At 43.2% G+C, this 20196-nt stretch overlaps 7 protein-coding genes across 9 annotated transcripts; 3 read left to right on the top strand and 4 right to left on the bottom strand.

Annotated features, from left to right (window-relative positions):
* Positions 1–164: 164 nt before the first annotated feature.
* LOC147048241 (uncharacterized) lies at positions 165–1775 on the bottom strand. The gene is made up of 2 exons (XM_085926893.1): positions 1309–1775; positions 165–1183 (listed from the first exon to the last, which is right to left on the bottom strand). Exons 1-2 carry the CDS (start codon positions 1529–1531, stop codon positions 852–854), a joined length of 555 nt encoding a protein of 184 aa, XP_085783019.1. The 5' UTR covers positions 1532–1775; the 3' UTR covers positions 165–851.
* Positions 1776–1832: 57 nt separating this feature from the next.
* On the bottom strand, positions 1833–4256 carry LOC147048240 (uncharacterized). Its single transcript, XM_085926891.1, has 5 exons — positions 4028–4256; positions 3517–3650; positions 3364–3441; positions 2990–3111; positions 1833–2720 (listed from the first exon to the last, which is right to left on the bottom strand). The coding sequence occupies exons 1-5, from the start codon at positions 4135–4137 to the stop codon at positions 2577–2579; spliced, it is 588 nt and encodes a 195-aa protein (XP_085783017.1). The 5' UTR covers positions 4138–4256; the 3' UTR covers positions 1833–2576.
* Positions 4257–4736: 480 nt separating this feature from the next.
* Positions 4737–9133, bottom strand: nup54 (nucleoporin 54). Of its 3 annotated transcripts, XM_085926170.1 has the most exons (14): positions 8987–9133; positions 8359–8466; positions 7994–8077; positions 7698–7868; positions 7096–7182; positions 6803–6967; positions 6482–6702; positions 6140–6327; positions 5817–6068; positions 5641–5734; positions 5455–5562; positions 5264–5383; positions 5079–5189; positions 4737–4989 (listed from the first exon to the last, which is right to left on the bottom strand). In XM_085926170.1, exons 1-14 carry the CDS (start codon positions 9030–9032, stop codon positions 4861–4863), a joined length of 1884 nt encoding a protein of 627 aa, XP_085782296.1. In that variant the 5' UTR covers positions 9033–9133; the 3' UTR covers positions 4737–4860. The 3 variants fall into 3 exon arrangements, with proteins under 3 accessions (XP_085782296.1, XP_085782294.1, XP_085782295.1); XM_085926168.1 differs by lacking the exon at positions 7698–7868; XM_085926169.1 differs by lacking the exons at positions 7698–7868; positions 8359–8466.
* A 348-nt stretch (positions 9134–9481) lies between these two features.
* nxnl2 (nucleoredoxin like 2) lies at positions 9482–10587 on the bottom strand. The gene is made up of 2 exons (XM_085926288.1): positions 10158–10587; positions 9482–9918 (listed from the first exon to the last, which is right to left on the bottom strand). The coding sequence occupies exons 1-2, from the start codon at positions 10457–10459 to the stop codon at positions 9750–9752; spliced, it is 471 nt and encodes a 156-aa protein (XP_085782414.1). The 5' UTR covers positions 10460–10587; the 3' UTR covers positions 9482–9749.
* Positions 10588–11106: 519 nt separating this feature from the next.
* On the top strand, positions 11107–12598 carry gng10 (guanine nucleotide binding protein (G protein), gamma 10). Its single transcript, XM_085926178.1, has 2 exons — positions 11107–11283; positions 11375–12598. The coding sequence occupies exons 1-2, from the start codon at positions 11203–11205 to the stop codon at positions 11498–11500; spliced, it is 207 nt and encodes a 68-aa protein (XP_085782304.1). The 5' UTR covers positions 11107–11202; the 3' UTR covers positions 11501–12598.
* Positions 12599–12765: 167 nt separating this feature from the next.
* btc (betacellulin, epidermal growth factor family member) lies at positions 12766–16383 on the top strand. The gene is made up of 5 exons (XM_085926238.1): positions 12766–12942; positions 13398–13505; positions 14331–14451; positions 14536–14682; positions 15111–16383. The coding sequence occupies exons 1-5, from the start codon at positions 12903–12905 to the stop codon at positions 15250–15252; spliced, it is 558 nt and encodes a 185-aa protein (XP_085782364.1). The 5' UTR covers positions 12766–12902; the 3' UTR covers positions 15253–16383.
* Positions 16384–17747: 1364 nt separating this feature from the next.
* rxfp3 (relaxin family peptide receptor 3) lies at positions 17748–19568 on the top strand. Its single transcript, XM_085926327.1, has one exon. It carries the CDS (start codon positions 17748–17750, stop codon positions 18969–18971), a length of 1224 nt encoding a protein of 407 aa, XP_085782453.1. The 3' UTR covers positions 18972–19568.
* The last annotated feature ends 628 nt before the right edge of the window (positions 19569–20196 follow it).

Here is a 20196-nt window from a genome sequence, read left to right as displayed (position 1 = left end):
AATATCTGAATGCTCAAATTAATGAGTTATTATGAGTAGAGTTTGAATGAAAGTTGACTGAGCATTATTGTAACTGCTTTCTTTGACTGTTATTGTTTTTTTGTGTGTGTTGCTTATTTGATTTTTGCATCACATTAATCTAGAATGGTGGTTCAATCAATCAGTCAGATTTTTTCTTTTATTAGCACTTTTCATACTCTACACAAAATGTAGTACAAACATGTGATAAGTGAAAAAAGTCACTGTATTGACTGAACCAAAAAAGGGCAATGTTACGTAATTTCTGGATTTTGACTGACCTTTGCAACCCAAGCAAACTATTCCTCTGAGATTTTTTTTTTATCCCGAATACAAACACAACAGACATCTTTGTTCATCTATCCATCCATCCATCCATTATCTGACCCACTTCATCCTCACGAGGGTCGCGTTTATAGTATAGAAACTAAAATGTATATTTCTTATAAACTACCAAGCAAGTCTGCACTGAGAAATCTCTACAAACGTGGATAATAGACTGTATTGTAAGTCTATTAAATATTATATTTTGCCCTTTTGTTATTGGAGAGAAAACATCCAGACACACACACGCAAAACACACACAATATATATTATTAAAGTGTGTTGTTTTTGTCAGGATTATGTAATGTGCCATTAGATAATACGCTGTTGCGTGCTGTTACATTGTATTTTTTGTATCGATGTTTTTCTTTAATTGTGACCCCATCGTTGTGCTATGAAGAGGTGGATTCATTCGAAAAAAAATTCCCACTGAAGGCCACCAAACGCATCGCCCACCTCTGGTATATTAGCAGCATGACTGGACAACCTGACTGGGAGTGTCTCTCGTCTCATATCAGAGTTGGATTCCTCTTCCAGAACGTGACCAGGTAAGGCGGACACTTAAAGGCCGGGACATCCTGCTGGCCGACCACCTCCACGCAGAACGAGTCGACCCTCCTGGCCGGGCCGAAGTGGTCGCTGACGTCGTAGCGGAGTCCACAGGCTTCGGGCATGATGATGGGAGTAGTGTGCTCTTGCAGAGCGTTAGCCTGCCATCTCACCTCTGTGGGCTCTGGGGTAACGTCCGACGTGTGGATGGGCAGCACCACGAAGGCTTGCTGGAAGCTCTCACCCCTGTTGCACTTAATATTGGTTGACCAGCAGTATTCTCCAAGGGCTCCTGGAAAGAGAGATGGTTGAGGCAGCATTCCACTATTCTTGGTCATACACCAATGAAATTATTTTGAAGAATAGTCCCTCATCTCGAATCTCTTTCCCCGGCAAAATAAACGACAGGCCGCTTACCCTCAATGGAGTCTTTCATCCGTATATTACGCTTATCCTCCATCTGCACTTTCCTGGCGAAGGTCATCTCGGTGCACTCCATCAAGCAATCCGTCAGTTGAGGCAAGACGCTGGGGAGCGGTCGCAACAACGTTTCCTTGCCCGAGCACTCGATGGCACGTGAAGCCAGAAGAATCGAGGACAGCACGCAGAAAGACGCCCACGCGGCCAAATATCGCGTCATGATTCCCTTTGCAATGAGTCAGGACAACTTCGGGCCAGATCTCGACGTCTTCTCGTAGGGTTCGTCGGAGTTGAGAGAGGGAAAGGATTTTCCACAGGCAGATGGAGAAAATACTGCAAGATCCTGAAGTGCGCAACAAGTTGCTCTTCCCCTAGGGAGCGACTGATTTCCTGGAGTATGACGCCAACATTCATTCCTTGGCTATATTCCTTCCCCTCTGAAATTGCACATCAAATTGTTTGGCAGGAGTGAAAGCCTTGCAGAAATTTCTATTAATAAACCACAAAAGGCCGCGCAAACATGAGAAGCTCATTCCGATAGTCTTTATTAAAACACCCAAAAGTGAATCGTAAACTCAGTGAGGACTGTCTGATCGGCATACATGATTAAGTTGAGGTGCTATGAATACATAAACATGCGCTTTAATTATACAATTATAAGTGGAGACTGTCTCTATAAATACCAAAAAAAAATAGACAAAATAAGAGCAAGTTATTGGGCAATATTAATCAAACAAAGCACATCTTCTTATAATTAAAAAAAAAAAATGACTTCAGCTCCCTTGCACGTCTGCACATGAAACCAAAACATTTTCTTTTGTATGGAAATTGTTAAGGGTTCACATGCCCAAACAGAATTCTTCCTACAAAAGAGGAAAAACTATTGAGCAGAGACAAGCCGAGTAATTTGGCTCCCGAACGTTTGCACATTTTTGGAGGGAACATTCCGTACCTTAGAGCGGCTTTAAAACGCTGCCCCCCGACATCAAGGAGACTTAACCGAGGATAAACTGTTCGGCAATAAATCCGCTCTGTCAAGTATTTGACCTTGTGTGGTCATTTCTAGTTGAAAAACAGACTTCTAATGTGATAGTATGGAGGTTAGGGTAGCAAACCAAATGCAGACCTTCTCGAAAGCTTTTCATGCTTCCAAGATATTTGCTCCCCGAAATGGGTCAGTTTTGTGAGGTTGTTTGCTAAATCTTGTCATAATTGGCAAAAGTTTTTTTTTTTTTTTACAGTGATTGCGATACAGGTGACAAACGTTACTCTTGGGAAGGCTGCAGGGCGGCCGGGCATCCGCAGCGGCGGGTCAGGTGCATGGAGGTGATCACCATGGTGTTCCACTCGTCCCGGTACATGACGGGCATCGGGTTCTGGGCGATGGGCTGGCAACATGGCGCCTGAACCTAGCGAAAAAAAACATGAGGGTTAATGAATTTGATGGAATGTTATGGAAATTGATTAACTTTGGCGAGCTACTTGTGCTGCCAGATTCATTTGAGGTTGGGAAGTGCCGAGACTTGCACGGCTCCAAAGTTGATGTTGGCAATACTCTCGCTTATCTATTTGCAGCTGGCTTAGCTTTTCAAAACACTCAAAGGGTGTGGATTGTGGGAGAGAAAGAAAAAAAACAGACAGCCGGAAGGCAGCAAACCAAACTATGGCAAAACACCACCTCCAAATCATCACGTTGGGTGGTAGTGGGCTGGGGCCTGCAAGACATGATGTGGCCACAAGGGGCGCAGTGCACCAAGGTCACACGGTCGGGAAAGATCATCCAATTGTCCCAGCCAAGATCTAAGGAAAAACATTACACTAATTAACACAATGAGGTCCTTTTATCTAAATTTTATCCCACTGTTTATGTTTAAATATCTGTTAGCCCGTCTATGGCGTTTCCCATTTTTGTTAGCATTAAGCTAGTGGTTGTAGTTGAGAGCCCAAGGGAATAAAAATCCTGTGCGACTGTTTAAATGTTTGTTATTCTTTATAAATATCGACTTTAAGTAAAAATAAATGGAGCTAATCCATTTTTACGTGAGGGTGTACCTGACATGAAAACTTCTGAGGTCCTGGAGCAGCACCCTGAGGTGTCCCCACCATCATCAAAGGAGGAGTTGGAAGAAGCTACAGAAATAGGGAAGAAATTGGGCGTGAAACTTTCTGGGATTAAGTTTGTCAACATGTCATGTCGCGTTTGACCTTCCAGAGCCTTGAGGCGTTCAGCAGTTCCGCTCCACTGCTTTTTGGCGCCCTCTGGCAGCCGCGGCTCAGTCTGCAGGTTGAGAGCAGCCAGGAGCTCCTTGCGGATGGACTTCAGGGACACACCATGGCACCTGCACACAAACAGAATCAGGAACTTCAGAATATTTTGGGTGGAAAAGTTGAACACACAACATTAAATTGACAACGTTCTAAAATTATCACAATCGTCACAAAATATACACACTAAAAAAATTGCAATAAATTACTGAATATAAATCAAAGAAATGGGGGGAAAAAAATGGCAAATAAAAACTATTAAAGCTAATATATACAACTCAATTATGAAAACTAGGTTTTAAATTAAGCTATATGAAATACAATGTTAATATAAATTATATTTATAAAAAAATATACGTGCATATCATATTAATGAAATTAAAAAATATATATTAAGACACAGTGGCAATAAAAATATAAAGTGAGTGTTCGAATAGAAAACGTCGCTTACCTGCTGTCGGAGTCTTGCGATATGGCATCTTCTTGCCCTGGCTGCAGGACAAACGCAATCACTACCGATGAGCACATCAGTGCCATCACAGTGATGAAGGCAAAGGACATCTCGGGTCTCTGAACGACGGCGGGCAAACTTGACAAACGGTGGTGGCTTCTTGCAATGGCAGGTGTCGAGGTAGGAGTGACCAGACGGGCGGATGGCGCTCAAGGTATTGGTTGTCGGGTCCTGGGAAAAGTCTCTTTTTATCTGCCTATAACTCTGCTTGGCCTTGGGATGCTTAACATTGTTGTCTGTGTGAAAAGAGAACATGAAGAATGAGCCAGCACACACGCTGACTAAGAGGAATTTAAGGTGTAAAACCACCCACAGACACAGGACACGTGTGTCAAACTCAAGGCCTTGACATTTAAGTAGCCCACTCAGGAAAATAAAGTGTGTCTACTTTGTGTCTGGACAAATAAATTCAACTCAACATCACATTGCAGTAGAACAAATTTTTTTGGCTTCTTTTCCGTCGAAGACTCTGGTCTGCAGATGATACTCGAGGACGGCGTGTGGAGGGAAGAAACAGAAAACCTGGTCATAAGATGATATGCAATGCGGAAATCGGACAACATGGAGAGCTAAGAGAAAAAAAACAGGATAAAAAAATAATAATCTGTTGACGAGATATCGGTATCACATGCTAATAAAGATCTAGCCATTTTTGAGATTTCATTTGAAATGACATTTTAATAACATTTTTGCAACAAATAAAAAGATGTATGTACAAATGTTTTCAAAGTCTCATAATCTGATGTGGCTTTATCGTGCGCCGGCCGGTCAGCTCAACTGAGGACCCCGCCTCGTACGTGCCCGCTGTCGCTCAGTCCGTGCTCGATGAGTTTGATGTCTTCCAAGTCGTCTTTAATGACGCTGATCAGGTGACTCAAACCGTCCTGCTGCTGCTTTAGATGCTAAATGTGAAGGCGGGCAAAAACACTTGAGTTAGCCTTTAGCACAACGAGCTAGTCACGATTTCAAACGGAGGACTAAAAAAGCTTGCCTGTCTGATTTCTCGAAGGAGGTCGGCGTCCACGTTGTATCGCTCCTCTGACCGCACGGCCCCAAAGTGGTTCTGCATGCGGATTTGGGACATCAGCTCATTCAAGCGACCCTGATGGATGAAACGCATTCAACGTTCACTAACGATAAAAGCACGCTCAGAATTATTTCTTTTTTTTTGCTCACCTTGAACTGCGTGGGGGCGTTGAGCTCTGACTGAATGGTGTCAAGCTGCACTCTGAGGTGCTCCTCATCTACCTGGATGGCGTAGCCCCTTTTCCTCTGGATCTCCTGTTTTATCAGCACCTGTGAAGAAAAGAGGGGCCAGTGGTGAGAAGGTGAAAAGACGAGTTGAGGGACGGGATGGCGGGCAGTACCTGCAGCGCGCGGTGAGAGAGGTCCATCAGCTTCCTCTTGTACTGGGCGATCTTGGCCACCGTGGTCGCCTGGTTCTTCTGGAGCTCGCTGATGTCGTTGGAGACAATCTGCAAAATGGCAATTACCGTCAGTTATTCTTCTTCTTTTTTTTTTTTTTTTTACAAATGTCAATGTTGTCCACTTACGTCCACTCTCGTCTGATGCTGCTTAGTCATCTGCTCCTGGATCTGAAGTCGATGAAGCAACTCTTTGAAGCCCACCATTGGAACTGGGATCAACCTGGGCACCAAAGAGGTGAAGGTTGCGGACGTTTAGCACGCCGGCTTGTAAACGAGCACAAATAAACAGTGAAGCAACTCACTTCTCGGGGTCAGGGTTGTCCACCTTGGCCTGCTCCCAGATGATGGGGTCCACACCCGCCGGGGCGTTCTGGAGAAGTTGTTTTTGCTGCGCCGGCGTGAGCTCGGTGCGCGTGACCGACATGGCTACGCCCAGCTGGGTCAGCTGAGCCTTGATGTTGGCCTGCTCCAGGAACGTGAAGAGCGTGGAGGCGGGAATACGCTTGGACGTGCCGTTAGGGGAGCGCTCCACCACGTAAATGATCACCTCTGTCCTGGAAGACGCCACGCGCAATATGGATGATCAAATGAATCATCAATGAGTGTGTGATCATGTGACACGCACTGGTCGTTGGGCAAAGACTTGACGCCGTCCACGTTGACGCTGAGCGTCTGGTTGCTTCCCAGAACCTTGTGCAGCGACTCTACCAGCAGCTGCTGCTGCGCTCGCACGTCCGCCTCCTTCTTGTTGAGGACCAAGACCACCAGGCCGTCTTCATCCTTGCTGATGGGCACGCAGCTGTAGCCCACAGCCTGGCGAGCACAAAACGGCCGTTGACATTTTCACTCTGTTCCGAGGGCTCGGGTCATGACCGATCACGGGAGAGCTGGTCGTGTGACGTTGGCGAGCTAAGCCGTGAATCGGCGTTACCGGAGCATCTGTGATGTCGTTTTTAGCCGGCTTTACCTTGAACCTGCAGAAGGGATTCTCCTGATTGAACTCCACGGGGGGGTTGTTGTTGCTGAAGTAGCCTTTGCCCGTGCCCCAGTAGGCCTGCAGCTGGTTCCATTTGGCCAGAATGGAGTCGCGCTCGTCTCCCAGCAAGGTGGGCGCCGACAATGCAGTCACCTGCTGGTACAGCTGATTGGGCTGAGCTTGCTGCTGAGCAGGCTGGCCAAACAAGCCTCCTGGTGAGGGGGAAAAAAAAACCAAAAAAAAACGATTTACTCATCCGTGACTACGACTTAGTGAAGCTGTCATCTGCTCACAGCTGTCACTGACACTCACCCTGCTGCTGCTGAGCGGGCTGGAGATTAAAGCCACCGAACCCACCCAGACCCGTGGTACCTAGTCCGGTTCCGAATCCGCTGGTGCCGGCAGCTGTTCCGGTACCGGTACCAAGGCCGGAAGCGAAACCGAAGCCTTTGTTTTGAGTGTTGCCGAACAGGCCTCCTATGAACACAAAAGAACAAAGCTGTGAAAACCATGCCACATTGAGCATTTACTTTTGCTACACTAAGGAGATATTTTTTTTTTTCAGAAGCGAAATGGAGGCTTCTCGGTCGAGTCCATCAATTTACCTGTGGTGCCGGAAGAGGGCGCAAAACTAAACGTGGAACCCGGCGCGGCAGCACTTGTCGTGGTTGTGCCAAAGCCACCAAAAGTGCCTGAGGACCCCCCCCCCAAAAAAAAATCACAATAAATCAATTATGTTAAGGACGATATCAGTAATGATATGAACAAATGAACAAACCAAAAAATGGACTTGGATCATGAAAATAAAAAAAGTGGTTGGTGTATTAAAGTAGATGAGTGCATTGACACATTATGAGGGGCCATCATAAACATAATTCCAGATTATATAGTCAGTCACCAACTACGGATTATTTGTAATCAATTATAATGCGCCACGCACAGGTTTTTGGATTGAAACCATAGAAACAAATGATTAATAATACACTTTAGCTTCCGATTGGAAGACAAGGATGCTACTGAGCATTTGTTTTCAGTCATTAATGCAAGCGGTGAGCCCGAATTACGTCCCCGATGGCCCCTCACACGTCATTTCTTCCTTACGCAAAGGCTAACGCATGACATGACGAAGCACGACACAACACAGACGTGACACATGGATGTTTGTGCTCGCGGCACCACTCGAGATCACTCACAAGGTTTCATCTACCTGTGCTAGCCAGGCTATTGCCAAAATTGAAAACGGTGCCAGCGGTGGATGTCGGGCCAAAGCAGCCCGCGTTAAAGCCCACGGCACCTGACGCCGGGTTGGCATTTAAGCCGAAACCCCCAAAACTAAACCCACCGGCCGCAGTGCCTCCGGTTCCCAGCCCCCCAAATCCTACAGGCCAGCAAAGGCGGGGCAGCGAGAGGGAGAGAACGACACAGTTGGGAGTTAAAATGACAAGTGTTAATACAAAGATAAAATCACAAAGATGATGGACTCAAACAGGTGCGGCAACGTACCCGTGTTGGTGGCGCCGAAGGAAAATCCTGTCGCTGGTGCAGCAGCGGTTGTTGTCGCCGTGCCAAAACTTGGAGCTGTGAGAGCTGAAACCAGAAGTGCGCTCAGATTACACGACAAACATCTTGGAAATCAAGAACTCCAAAAATGAATTTTCAGGGCACATGGGAAACAATATACAGTGCAATGCGAATGACAAAATCATAATTACAAGTGTAAATAACAAAATAATAAGTTGGAATTGTAATAAAGTCATTTAAGGTCAATAAAGGGACTCATCTATCTTTTGGCATTCCCCCCCTCATTGTATCACAGCTGTATTCTCAAATCTTTGTACACAGGGGCTCAAGAAAAGAAGGAGGCTTACTGCCAAATCCAGAGGCGGCTGTGGTGGTAGTCGCGGGGGCACCAAAGCCAAAAGTTGTCGATGCAGTGGTCTTTGCACCAAATGAACCGAATGCAAACCCTGTCGTGCCTTCACAAAAAACCCAAGTGCTATAAATAAGTCAAGTTACATCGAGAGTTTGCCCACAAATGTATATTTTACGCCATCAGCCACAACAGTATTGATCTCTATTTTCAACACAGCATTATTTAATTACTGTGGAATAATAAAAAGTGGCATTTTACTCTTGTCGTGACGTTGGAATAGTGCGACAGCAATGACGTAGATAAGGCGCGTCTAAGTATTGATCGTTTATTATTTTTCCATTATAGCTTTTAAGTTATATACACGCTCTTGTACACGGTATAAACTTTACTGTATAGTGATGAAAGAATAGAAAACAAGAAAATGATTCCGAAAACAGCTTGTTTTCAGATTTATGTTATGTTTATCGTCACCCGGCTCAGCGGAAACGCATCGATGCTCTTTTTGTCACGAGGGTACACCCTGCGTTCGTATTATATGAGTCAAACCGGGGCTTAAAAATGCCACTGAGACACGAAAAAATAAAAACTCATAAAAATTGAAATTGGAACTAAGACGCACTTACTTGCAGCAGGATTTGAGGCTGCGCCGCTGCCAAAATTGAACGCCATGTTGGATATCAGTCAGTGGGTTCTTCTTCTCTTCCTTTTTGTCGCTGTGCTGCTTCTCTGCCAACAGGAGGACCTACTACCGCCACCTGTCGGCTGGACTTGCTATGATTATGGAAAGTTGCGTTCATGCTTTCTTAAAAGATAATACACCTTTTATTTCCAAACTATTGGACGTCACAGGGTGGTCATTTACATAAAAACACTACAAGGAATGACGTCATAGTATCATCAGACCAGATAAGACCATTGTCAAATGCAGGGAGCCACTTTAAAAAGTTTCTCTGGAGACATGCAGCTTTTTAATCTAACATGTTAGATGCTTGACAGTGACAACAGCAAAGTCAGCGCACACAAACATACACTGGAGACAACACATGTGAGCGTGAGTATTAATGAGGCTACAGGGAATCCATTGTTTCTATGTGCCCCTTCAACACAACAACAGACAAGGTCTTTAGAATATTATTTTATTAACACATAAAAACATTATTTAAAAAAGTACAGTATGCTGGATGTGAAATGACACATCAGAAATGACATGTAGCGCAAAATATGTGCCTGAGCTTTTTCTCAAAATGCATAGCTTATTAAATTGTAAATAAATGAAATACACACGATGAGATTTCATCATCTAAAGTCAGGGAGGAGCTTATGTCTGCTAGTGAGCCGTGAGATTTATATGTGCATCGGCTCAATAAAGGTTGGGAAAAGACAATTCTAGCCTTTGAAGTTCTGGAAGATCTCAGCAGCCTCCAGCCAGGTACTGAAGCAAGCCAAGCCTCTGTCTCGGATCTGCTTGCGGCCTTTGTCCGTGATCACATCACCATTCTCCTTCACGATCAGCAGTTTTGGCACGGCCGTGATATTGTAGCGCTTCTTCAACTCGCTGCAATGACAACATCAGATCAGTGAGCTTCTTACTAATGTTGTTTTTTTGTTGCTTTTTTTTGGTGATTGCATAAATTATAATCACTTTGAGAGGGATTTGCAGTCACCTCTTGAGTTTAGGATTACGAAAGAGTGGCCGACCTCTATAAGCTTTTAAGCAGACACTCAATCCAAACAAAATGGCAAATAAATAGTAATTTTGAGAAGATTTAGTGTGACAGTGTGTTTGATACTGACTACTTGTAATCGTCCGTCCAGGGCAGTGCCAGCCAATCGCCGTGCATGTCGTGGTAGTACTCCACCATGTCCTCGGTGGATTTATCCGATGACACGAAGACCACCTCGAACTGCGCGGGGGGCTCACCCTCTTCTACCAGTTCCGTATAGAAGTCACACAAGACGGGCGTGAAGTCGCGGCAAGGCGGACACCAGCCTGCCGAGAAGTAGATTCCCACCACCTTGTTCCGCAGCGCTTCCTCGGGCTCTACAAAGTCGCCGTCTTTGTTGAGCAGAGTGCGGCCAGCGAAGACTTCCACCATGGTTGCTTTTGAAATTTGTCCCTTTTCCTTTACGTACTTTTAAACATGGCTCTTCGAGGAAGGAGCTTCACCTTCATGTTTATCTTCTTAGCCAGCTAACCTCCCCTTAATCGCCAATCGACCAATGGGAGCTCGCCAGAGTGGTGACGTCACTCGGCGAACACATGGTTTTCCCATGATGCATTCAAGTACAGAGTGAAAGTGTCGGTAATTTAGCCTACATCGACGTTTCATCACAGGGGTTGGCAAAAATTGGGATAACAAACTGTTTATTTTATTTTACTGCAATTAAATATACTTTTCTCATTTTCAATTCAAATATCCTTTTAAAATATTTTTAGATCTTTGATCCCACTGCACTGCAGTACTTTACAATACGGCATTTACATTTGCAAAAACAATTTGTGCAGTAAAGTCACTCACCCGCTAGATGGGAGTAAAGTATTCTCTCACGATACCTGTTTAATGAGTAAAAAGTTTACTTTTGTTAATCGGACACCAAATTCATCAAATATCATACGGATACATCAGAATAGAAGTAATACAGATCAATGAATACCACCAATGCTTTTTTTATCTTGCTTGCGCTTCTCCTTCGATTGGAGCCAAATGGACTGGGAGGTCACTTTGGGAAGAAAAAAAAAACCGCAGCTCTTCCTTCCTTCTTTTGCCGTCGTTTGCTTTCTTCATTTGAGTATTACGCCGCGACGGAAGACTGACTAGACCAGGAGAAACATTCCAACATGACCTCCAATTCTAGTTTATCCAGTATGCGACGGCTCGTGGAGCAGCTGAAGCTGGAGGCCAGCGTGGAGAGGATGAAGGTAAGGGAAAGAACATTTATAAATGTTAAAAGTAAGTCTAAGACTATTTGAGATGATTACACAGATATGTAAATATGAATATTCAATACAGGTGTCGCAGGCTGCTGCGGAGTTGCAGCAGTTTTGTCTGCAGAACGCAGGCAGGGACGCTCTGCTGGTGGGCGTCCCTGCAGGAAGCAACCCCTTCCGAGAGCCACGATCCTGCACGGTGGTGTGAAGGAACATCCTAAGGAACCTGGAGCAGTAACAGAAGCGTCACTGTTGGAATCTTTAGGAGAAAAACGAAACGACCTGTTTTGCTGCCAGGAAAGAAACGAAAAAGATTAGCACTGAAAGCTTGTTGACTTTTTTTTTTTTTTTTTAAACATATCAAATGAATAAAACATTCCACAAATACTTCAGGTGTGAAAAAAATATTTAGACTATGATTCTATGGATTTGCATAATTCATAGAGCCCAGTGGCAAATTTGGCACAAAACTTGGAAATACCAGCTTTTTGTTCATCTAATTAATTTAAAAAAAAATGTTTACAAGCTATAGTCACCGCCTAAGGTATGAGTGAAACTCTGACAAGGATGTTTATTTTGACGTTGCTTGGGTGCAGGCGGTTCGAATCTCTTCAAATTATCGCTTCCTGATGCTTGGGCTAAGTTGGGCGCACATCCAGACAAAGTGCGCGAGAGAGGAAACTAGCTCTTCCTGTTCAAAGTCCCACAGACGCTCAGAACATTTCACTCCATCTCAAACCTCCCAAATTCTGGAAATCAATGTTTTTGTGTTCAGAATTTTCAATGGTAATCAAATTTCCCTTATGTTTGTATTTGCATATTTAATAGTTGCTTAAAAAAAACAAGGGGATCATGTTTAAAAGTTTATTTGTTCATCCTGAGTGTTATTTTCTCGTAGTACATACAGTACATAGAGTCCTTTTCTTATTTTATTTTTTTACTTTAGCTAAGATCACTAGTATTACTAGTATGACTGCTCCATACATGGCCAAATATAAAAGCAAAAAATGATTACAGTAACTACAGAAACGAAATAACGCCATCTGCTGGTCAATAAAGAAATGACAGAATGATTTAAAAAGAAAAATTAATGGTGTGATGAAAAGAAACACATTTTGGAGATTTCATTAATTCACTCATGGGACTAAAATGAAAACAAATGTTTTCCTTGTGTTGCTAGGAAGAACTAATGGGGCTCAAGTCTAACTGCCCCATGATTTTTATTTCTCCATCAGAAATTTATTTTTTCATGTTTCGGTTGAATCACCAAAAGGTTTCATGACGATTTAAATGACTTTCAACGAGAGGGGGGAAAAAAAAAAAAGGTACACCTGCCAGTGGATTCTGAAAAAGTGCGTTTTTCTTTTAGAAATGTGGGCGGTGAAACTGAGTGGTAGTATCAGGTTCCAAGTGACGCCTCTCTCCTCTATTCACACACACATACTAAAACACACACACACTCTGACCTGCTCGCCTTCCAAGGCCACACATTCCCTCAATGAAGAACGTCTCGGACCATAGGGGCAGTTTTTTGTCCTTCCTTGGAATTTATAAAGTGTGGATTGAAATTTCAAACATCCGATGACTACTTTGGTTGGAGCGAAGACGTCATGGCCAAAGTGTATGGACTCTATGTTGGAATATTGACAGGTACTTGCTCATTTAGTTTTAAAATTGCTTTTTTTTTGTTGTTATCATTGTGAATGATTTAAACAGGGAAGAGTGTAAATGACTTTACGGCCTTAGTACATGTTTGAATGGAAGCGAGTAGGCCATTGAGCAGCTGTGATAGTCAATAGACTTCATACACACACACACACAAACATACACACACACACACACACACACACACACACACACACACACACACACACACACACACACACACACACACACACAAACACACACTTTCGAATTGATTTCACAACTACTTCCAGTTGGGGAAACTTTCATTAGCCATGACTCAGCAGCACGATACACAATAGGTGCAATGTGACAAAAAAGTGAAATCATGCCGTCTCATTGTGTGTGTGTGTGTGTGTGTGTGTGTGTGTGTGTGTGTGTGTGTGTGTGTGTGTGTGTATACGCATGTGTGGTATTTGTAGTGCTGGCCTTGTGTGACTGTTCCTTGGCCAGCTGGAACACCACCGACAAGGCGGTCAATCAAACGAAGGGGCCCTGCCGTCGCCAAGGCAACGGAGACAACTGCACAGGTAGATTAGCTGGAACGAGGGGGATGTGAAATAATAAATTGGATGAGGTGACAAAACAAGATTGGGGAAAGAAAAACACACAAGCGACTAGGAAAGCTTTTGCATAAATGTTTGCAGAACTCGGAATCCTACGTGACAGTTTGAAATGTTTTAGAAGTATTATTTTGTCATATTTGCACAGCTTTAAAAACTCAAGTAAAAATTAAAAACTCAATAAAATAAAATAAAAATTATTTTGTCATATTTGCACAGCTTTAAAAGAAATAGAAATCAGATCAATTCATCTAAGATTAGACAAAATGTGACTTTAACTAATCCAAGATACAAAATAATTGGCCATACTGAATTAAGCAGGAATAACCATGCAAAAATAAGTTCGGGCACTTTAAACTTGGCTTGAACGACAGAAAATTTGACTTGTGACGTTTTCGGTGGCCCCTTGAACTCAATAACCATCTAAAGGTAATCTCATGGAAACGCGTCATAAAGATAGTGAGCCAAGAAAAAAAGTCGCGTGTGTTCCAACCTTACCGACGTGTATATGTGCTTTTTGAATCTTTAACTACGCCATTTTTTTTTTTTTCTACGCGGCACTAATCCCCCACCCCGGCTTTCCTAAGGATCATATTGCAATCTATTTATATGGTGGACTCATAACAGAAGGTGAGCTTTGAAATCAAAGGAGCCCATCTGTCATTTAGAGCAGGGAACCACTTATATTAAAAAATAACAATAATAAATTGAATTACGAATTCAACTGGTTCATCTGATCTGCCAAAAACCAGAAACCACTAATCTCAACAAACCTTATGCTGTCATGTCCAGCGCCTACTCTAGACACGGGACAGTGGAATGGACACTTCAGCAAATGTCCGAATGAACTCCATCACTACTGTATCCATGGAGAATGTCGCTACGTTCAAGACCAAAAGGCACCGTCCTGCAGGTGAGTCAAAATGTCTTCATAAATTTTAAATTCAACCTTGGACGTATTGTTTTCATTGTTGTTTGCTGGTCTTTGGTTTCACAGGTGTCAGTATGGTTACATCGGTTCCAGGTGCGAGTACGTGGACCTGGACGGGAGGATAGGAGAAAGAAAGCAGATCATCATCATCTGCATTATCGCGGCACTCGTGGTCCTCGTTCTTCTTATTGTGTTTGTTTTTGTCTGTTCACGGTAAGTGTCTGGTTGATTGCGATGAATACTTTGTTTACAATCTTCCCGAGAGAATTTGGATTTAGGAGTTTCGGTCGTCATCGTTTATGGCTAAGCGCCGCTCCCGATACTTCCTGGTTTATCTACAACTTTATGATCTACACCAAACAAGAAGCCGCCAAGGCGTGAGCAATTGAGCATATTAGCTCGTTAGCTTTTTTGTGAATGAATCAGACAGCATCTTTGTATAAAATAATGTTTGATGGTCAGATTTCAGTATTTAAGTGTTTTGTGATTTTACGTTTAGTCTTGATGTTCAGGATTGGGAACTAGTGTTAGCCTTAAGGTTTAGCATTAGCTCATTTAATTAACCCTTAGCTAGCTATCTTATATTCATTGCGGTGCCATTGGCTTTAGTGTGTTTTTAAACATTGTGTGTTTCCCGGCAGTCGCAGATTTCGATGTTGCCGGAAGAGGAGACGGCGGCGGGAGGAACCGAAGAACGGGACGGAGAAACTAAACATGATGGCTACCAAAACGTATCCGGTAACATCGGACTCAGGGGAGCTTCTAAACAATAACGCCGTTTGACAGGATTGTGCGTTCGTGCCTGTCCGGGAACAGTTCAAGTGTCGTTTTGATGGATGCACAGGAGCTGCTGAAATCCATCCCTCTGGCCTTTTTCAAAAATGGAATCCTTCTTGACATTAAGCCATCTCTACACACCGTGGAGGACATTCAAATGTGAAGTCTGCAAAGCCTGGGTGGGACATTAAGATAGCGATAACTTAGTTGGATTTATGATAAACCCGAGCCAGGGATGAGCGCTCAAGGGAACATGCTGGACTAATTAAGGCGGTATCGGCTCTTTTAAAAGTCGCCAATTGTGGATCCCAGTGCAGCAAAATCAACACTTTCCATCAGTTCGTCCTTCATCTACAGTAACTTGCTGAATCCGCTTTGAGCTGTATTGTATCATGTCATTGTTTATTTATCAACATTATCAATGCAAAGAGTCCTTGGCAAGCATAATTTAAACTCCTTACTTTTGCGATAAATGTTAAGCATCGTCTGGATATGGAAAATCTTTTTTGAAATATTATTGGTACAAGTGTTACGCCATAAACCGCATTTTTTGTTTTTGATGATCTGGAAGGACTCGTAAATGTGAAAAGATTGGAGGAGGAGCACAAGGAGGCCCGATCCAAGTCTGAACAACTCAACCTGTGTGAAGTCTGCTGGCGTTTATTTAGGTCTCATCTCTTTTCATGAAACCATGTTTGCTGTATTTGTATATGCCCTCTTACAAAATCCACCATAAAACAGCTTCAATGTCAATGCCAGGGCTTTTTTTATGCGTTTTCTCGACATGCCAGGAGATTGTGTGTAAACAATGAAGTGGTTAAAAATGGTTACAGTACAATGATGGTATGTTGTAATATAATTCGTTGCAATTAGCAGCGTGATGTCATAGGCGTTGACAAATTCCTGCGCTGTTGGCAGCAAGGTTTCACATTGCTCCACAATGGTGGCATTGAAAGATGTTATGAACGAATATTCATTTTGAAAAAAATAAATATATATATATATATATATATATATATACATATGAGTGCCGTTTCTAATATTTTGACTCTCCCATGTGATTATTACAATCATAATGTGACCAGACATACTGTACCGAAACTAAGCATTATCTTCATAAAGGCTATTTTATATCCTATCTTGCAATATATGTATATAATAAGTACCTGGGATTAAATGTACTTATGTCGAAATATGTTTTTGGGAGATAATGAGTTTTAAATGATAAATCGATGGTTTCCTGGAGTATGCACGGATCATTGACCTAATTCCAGGTGACTATTTTATGTCTCCAGTGAGCTGTGGAATGTAAAGGGGTGTGTTCTGATAAGCATGACAGATAGCAGCCCACGTGACACTCGCAGGGAAGAGTCTATCATAAAAACAGATTTTTTTTAATATCAAATTCCTGAAAGGTGCCAAAATGAGCCCCTAAAGCTGTGCTAAGTGTTCAATAGTGGTTGATTCCCTAAAACCTGTTTGTTGTTTGCTGCATACAACCTAGTCTTCGTCTTATTGTTCATGACTAACAAATCAATTTACTGTTATAATAATGCCCCCCCCCCCGCCCCCCTTTGTCAGGCTCACCGCCAAGCAACCCACTACTTCTTTATCGCACCAATGCCAGCAGCAGAAGGCCGGAGTAAGCGAGGCATGACACGAGCTTATCCTTGGAAATAACAGCGGGAAGCCTATAAAATGCATTATCAGTATCAAAACACCCTGAATAGAATATTAGCCATAAATGGAAGCAATTTATGAAGATATAATATACAGGCATGGCTCCAGAATTTGTACTCTCTTGGTACAAAAGGGAGGCTGAGAAAATAATTGATGAATATATTTTAGAATATCAATTCAAATTCTGTATGCATGGTCACAGGGGGGAGGGGCAAAGTCATGAGCACAAATACTATGTTGCCCCCTAGTGGCGTTGACGAAATAGATGACCCGATCTCCATTATTGTTACCTAAGCAATTAATATTTGAATACAAATGTTGGCGCAACACGTGTAGACAGACAATATAATACAGGCGTATATATATTTTTTATCATGTGGGTGTTTATCGCTCAGCAATGCAGCCGAGGATCACAAATGTATGAGAAATCAGTCCTTTTCTAAAAACGATCTCAGTCAGATTTGATCATGACGTAAATTCAACTCAGAAAATTATACTTAAATCCAGATTGAAGTGGGGGGAAAAAAAAAATCATGAATAATTCCACTTGAGTATTCCTTTTCCTCCCAGCACTGCATGCTGTTAAGGCAATGTCGTTTTATTGGTTCCCTCTGCATTACGCGTCGGTCAACTGATGCAGTGGGGACTTCCATTTCATCTCCCTTAGTAAAAAAAAAAAAAGCGCTGCGTCAAGACGCACGACGCTTGTTGAAGCTGTAGGAGATCATCATGACAGGATTTGTTTAATTGATTTTTCTGTGTGTGTATATGAGTGTGTGTGGTGGTGGTGGTACCTTGGGGGGTCATTTGCATGTCGGATAATGTCCGGGGAACCTCCAGAACAAAGATCGGCTTGGAACTTCAACGAGAGCGCCAACGCCACCACCAACCGCTCCTGCCACTCTCACCTCCACGCAACCGAACTCGGGTCCGAGTCGGGTTTGGATGGCGCTGCGGCGGTGCGCATCATCATCTCAGTGGTCTACTCGCTGGTGTGCGCGTTGGGGCTGGTGGGGAACGTTTTGGTGCTTTATCTGATGAAGAGCAAGCACGCGTGGAGGAAGTCTCCCGTCAACCTGTTTGTCACCAGCCTGGCGCTCACCGATTTCCAGTTCGTGCTTACGCTGCCCTTCTGGGCGGTGGAGAACGCGTTGGACTTCACATGGCTCTTCGGGCGCGTCATGTGCAAGACGGTGTCCTACGTGACGGCCATGAACATGTACGCCAGCGTTTTCTTCCTCACTGCCATGAGCGTGGCGCGTTATAGTTCCTTAGCGTCGGCGCTCCACGGTCGGCGCGGCGGACGCAATCGGAGGCGCCTCTTATTCCCGCTACGGCGATGCGGCGCGGCTCGCTGCGTGGCCGCTTCCATTTGGGTGGCAGCTGCCTGCGCTGCGCTCCCGCACGCCGTTTTCTCCACCACCGTACGCGTATCCGGCGAGGAGGACTTATGTTTGGTGAAATTCCCGGAGAGCGAGCGCACCAGCGCGCAAGTCTGGTTGGGACTCTACCACTCCCAGAAGGTCCTCCTGGGCTTTGTGGTTCCTCTCGTCATCATCTCAGCATGCTACCTACTCCTTTTACGCTTCGTGGCGGCCAACAATAACATCAATATATCGAGCGCAAATAGACGCGCAAAGGTGACCAAGTCCGTCACCATCGTGGTGCTCTCATTCTTCTTGTGCTGGTTACCCAACCAAGCGCTGACAGCTTGGGGGATCCTCATCAAGCTTAACGTGGTGCATTTCACCTACGAGTATTACACCACGCAAGTTTATGTGTTTCCCGTATCCGTGTGCTTGGCGCACTCCAACAGTTGCCTCAACCCGGTGCTCTACTGCCTGATGCGCCGTGAGTTCCGCAAGGCGCTTAAAAAACTCTTCCGTCGGATCACATCGCCCGCACTCACCACCATCAGACCCATCACAGGCACCACCAAGCCTGAGGGGGACGAGCAGGGGCGCGGAGAACATGTTGGGGAGCCCCGGGGAAGTCCGCAGGAGCCCGCCGCGGTGATCTTCTATCCTCCAGGAGCGGCTATGTAGAAAGAGACAGGACAGAGTGAGATGGCAAAAATACTTGAGTACAGTATTAAAAAAAAAAACAATACTTGCATTTTTTTGGGGTCCACAAATTAGACATGTATTATAATTTTATGAATTAAACATTTTGCTTGCGCTAACTATACATTTAATGTCAACCGTATTTTTGGCAGCAACAGCATTTTGTCTTTCTTCATTAGAGACTGCAGCGCAGTTGCAAATGAGATATTTGCACTTATGTTTTGTTAGTATCATTATGTTATGTATGTAAATTGATGTTAAACTAAGGGGAAAAATTCTACCCTGTCAGCAAATTCACGTTTTGTTGTTGGTGTGTATTATATTGCCTGCTTGCATTTTAAGTGTGGGAACATTGCACTGTACAAAAAAAACCATCAACCTAATAAGAGAATATAAAGTAGTAAACTGGTTTATGTCATGTGATTACTGCCTTTAAAGGGTTTGGTTTGTTAGGAGCCAAAGTTGGGTTGCCTGGTTAGTCCATGTGTGAGCATTTTGTGTGAGTTGTGGCCTACAGCAGATCCTTGTGAGTGTTGTCATGATGTATTTGAGCGTTTGAGTGTTTGTTTCATTCAATAAATGGCTGAAAAGGTTACTGTGGCTCTTCTTTTCCTCATTACAGCAACATTAAAATTAAAATTATGATTGATAAAGTAATTTATATGATTAAATGTCAAATTAGGTAACCCATAGAATATTATTTTTCATTTTAACAAATACATTTCAAAGAATACAGGGAAAATTGGAACACTAAAGGAAAAAAATTCCAAATTTTTACAAGGGTGAAATCATAATTTCATAAAGTAAAATAATGAGTTTGAATCAGCTCCACAGCAACAGGAACCATTTCTTTCCATTTTAACAAGGACGACAAAGGCAATTTCTGCTAAATGCGATTGAAAACATTTTGACCTTCAAGCTGAGGTTCAAAAATGGTCGAAAACATTCTAAGGAAAAAAAAAAAAAAAGATTGTAAACAGTGGTGGTCAACAAAGAAATGATGTTTTTTATGTCACAAAGTTAGAATAAAAGGAAGAAAAGACAAAAAAAACAAAACATTCTGTCTGACTAGCTATTTGAAAATATAAGAGGAAACTATTTTAACAAGTCGTGAATACAAATAAAATATCACGAAAAAGATCTGATAGGAAAGTTGTGTTACAAATTAAAGTCATTTTAAATAATATTTTGGGGGAAAATTTTTCAT

This window comes from Syngnathus leptorhynchus, chromosome 12, assembly GCF_054491065.1.
Source record: "Syngnathus leptorhynchus isolate UIUO chromosome 12, UIUO_Slep, whole genome shotgun sequence".
Lineage (NCBI taxonomy): Eukaryota > Metazoa > Chordata > Actinopteri > Syngnathiformes > Syngnathidae > Syngnathus > Syngnathus leptorhynchus.
This window is presented reverse-complemented; position numbering and strand designations above follow the sequence as displayed.

Excerpts from the sequence above, each read along its gene's own strand:
- LOC147048241 (XM_085926893.1), bottom strand. The coding sequence starts at position 1,531 with ATGACGCGATATTTGGCCGCGTGGGCGTCTTTCTGCGTGCTGTCCTCG. Across the intron at positions 1,184-1,308 it reads GATGAAAGACTCCATTGAGG|GAGCCCTTGGAGAATACTGC; the intron begins GTAAGCGGCCTG and ends CTCTCTTTCCAG.
- btc (XM_085926238.1), top strand. The coding sequence starts at position 12,903 with ATGGCCAAAGTGTATGGACTCTATGTTGGAATATTGACAG. Across the intron at positions 12,943-13,397 it reads CTATGTTGGAATATTGACAG|TGCTGGCCTTGTGTGACTGT; the intron begins GTACTTGCTCAT and ends TGGTATTTGTAG. Across the intron at positions 13,506-14,330 it reads CAACGGAGACAACTGCACAG|CGCCTACTCTAGACACGGGA; the intron begins GTAGATTAGCTG and ends TGTCATGTCCAG.
- nup54 (XM_085926170.1), bottom strand. The coding sequence starts at position 9,032 with ATGGCGTTCAATTTTGGCAGCGGCGCAGCCTCAAATCCTGCTGCAA. Across the intron at positions 7,183-7,697 it reads CAATAGCCTGGCTAGCACAG|GCACTTTTGGTGGCTTTGGC; the intron begins GTAGATGAAACC and ends GGGGGTCCTCAG. Across the intron at positions 5,384-5,454 it reads TCTCTCACCGCGCGCTGCAG|GTGCTGATAAAACAGGAGAT; the intron begins GTACTGCCCGCC and ends TTTTCTTCACAG.
- gng10 (XM_085926178.1), top strand. The coding sequence starts at position 11,203 with ATGACCTCCAATTCTAGTTTATCCAGTATGCGACGGCTCGTGGAGCAG. Across the intron at positions 11,284-11,374 it reads CCAGCGTGGAGAGGATGAAG|GTGTCGCAGGCTGCTGCGGA; the intron begins GTAAGGGAAAGA and ends TATTCAATACAG.
- LOC147048240 (XM_085926891.1), bottom strand. The coding sequence starts at position 4,137 with ATGTCCTTTGCCTTCATCACTGTGATGGCACTGATGTGCTCATCGGTA. Across the intron at positions 3,651-4,027 it reads TCGCAAGACTCCGACAGCAG|GTGCCATGGTGTGTCCCTGA; the intron begins GTAAGCGACGTT and ends GTTTGTGTGCAG. Across the intron at positions 3,112-3,363 it reads CTCAGAAGTTTTCATGTCAG|ATCTTGGCTGGGACAATTGG; the intron begins GTACACCCTCAC and ends GTTTTTCCTTAG.
- rxfp3 (XM_085926327.1), top strand. The coding sequence starts at position 17,748 with ATGTCCGGGGAACCTCCAGAACAAAGATCGGCTTGGAACTTCAACGAG.
- nxnl2 (XM_085926288.1), bottom strand. The coding sequence starts at position 10,459 with ATGGTGGAAGTCTTCGCTGGCCGCACTCTGCTCAACAAAGACGGCGAC. Across the intron at positions 9,919-10,157 it reads TGGACGGACGATTACAAGTA|CGAGTTGAAGAAGCGCTACA; the intron begins GTCAGTATCAAA and ends TTGTCATTGCAG.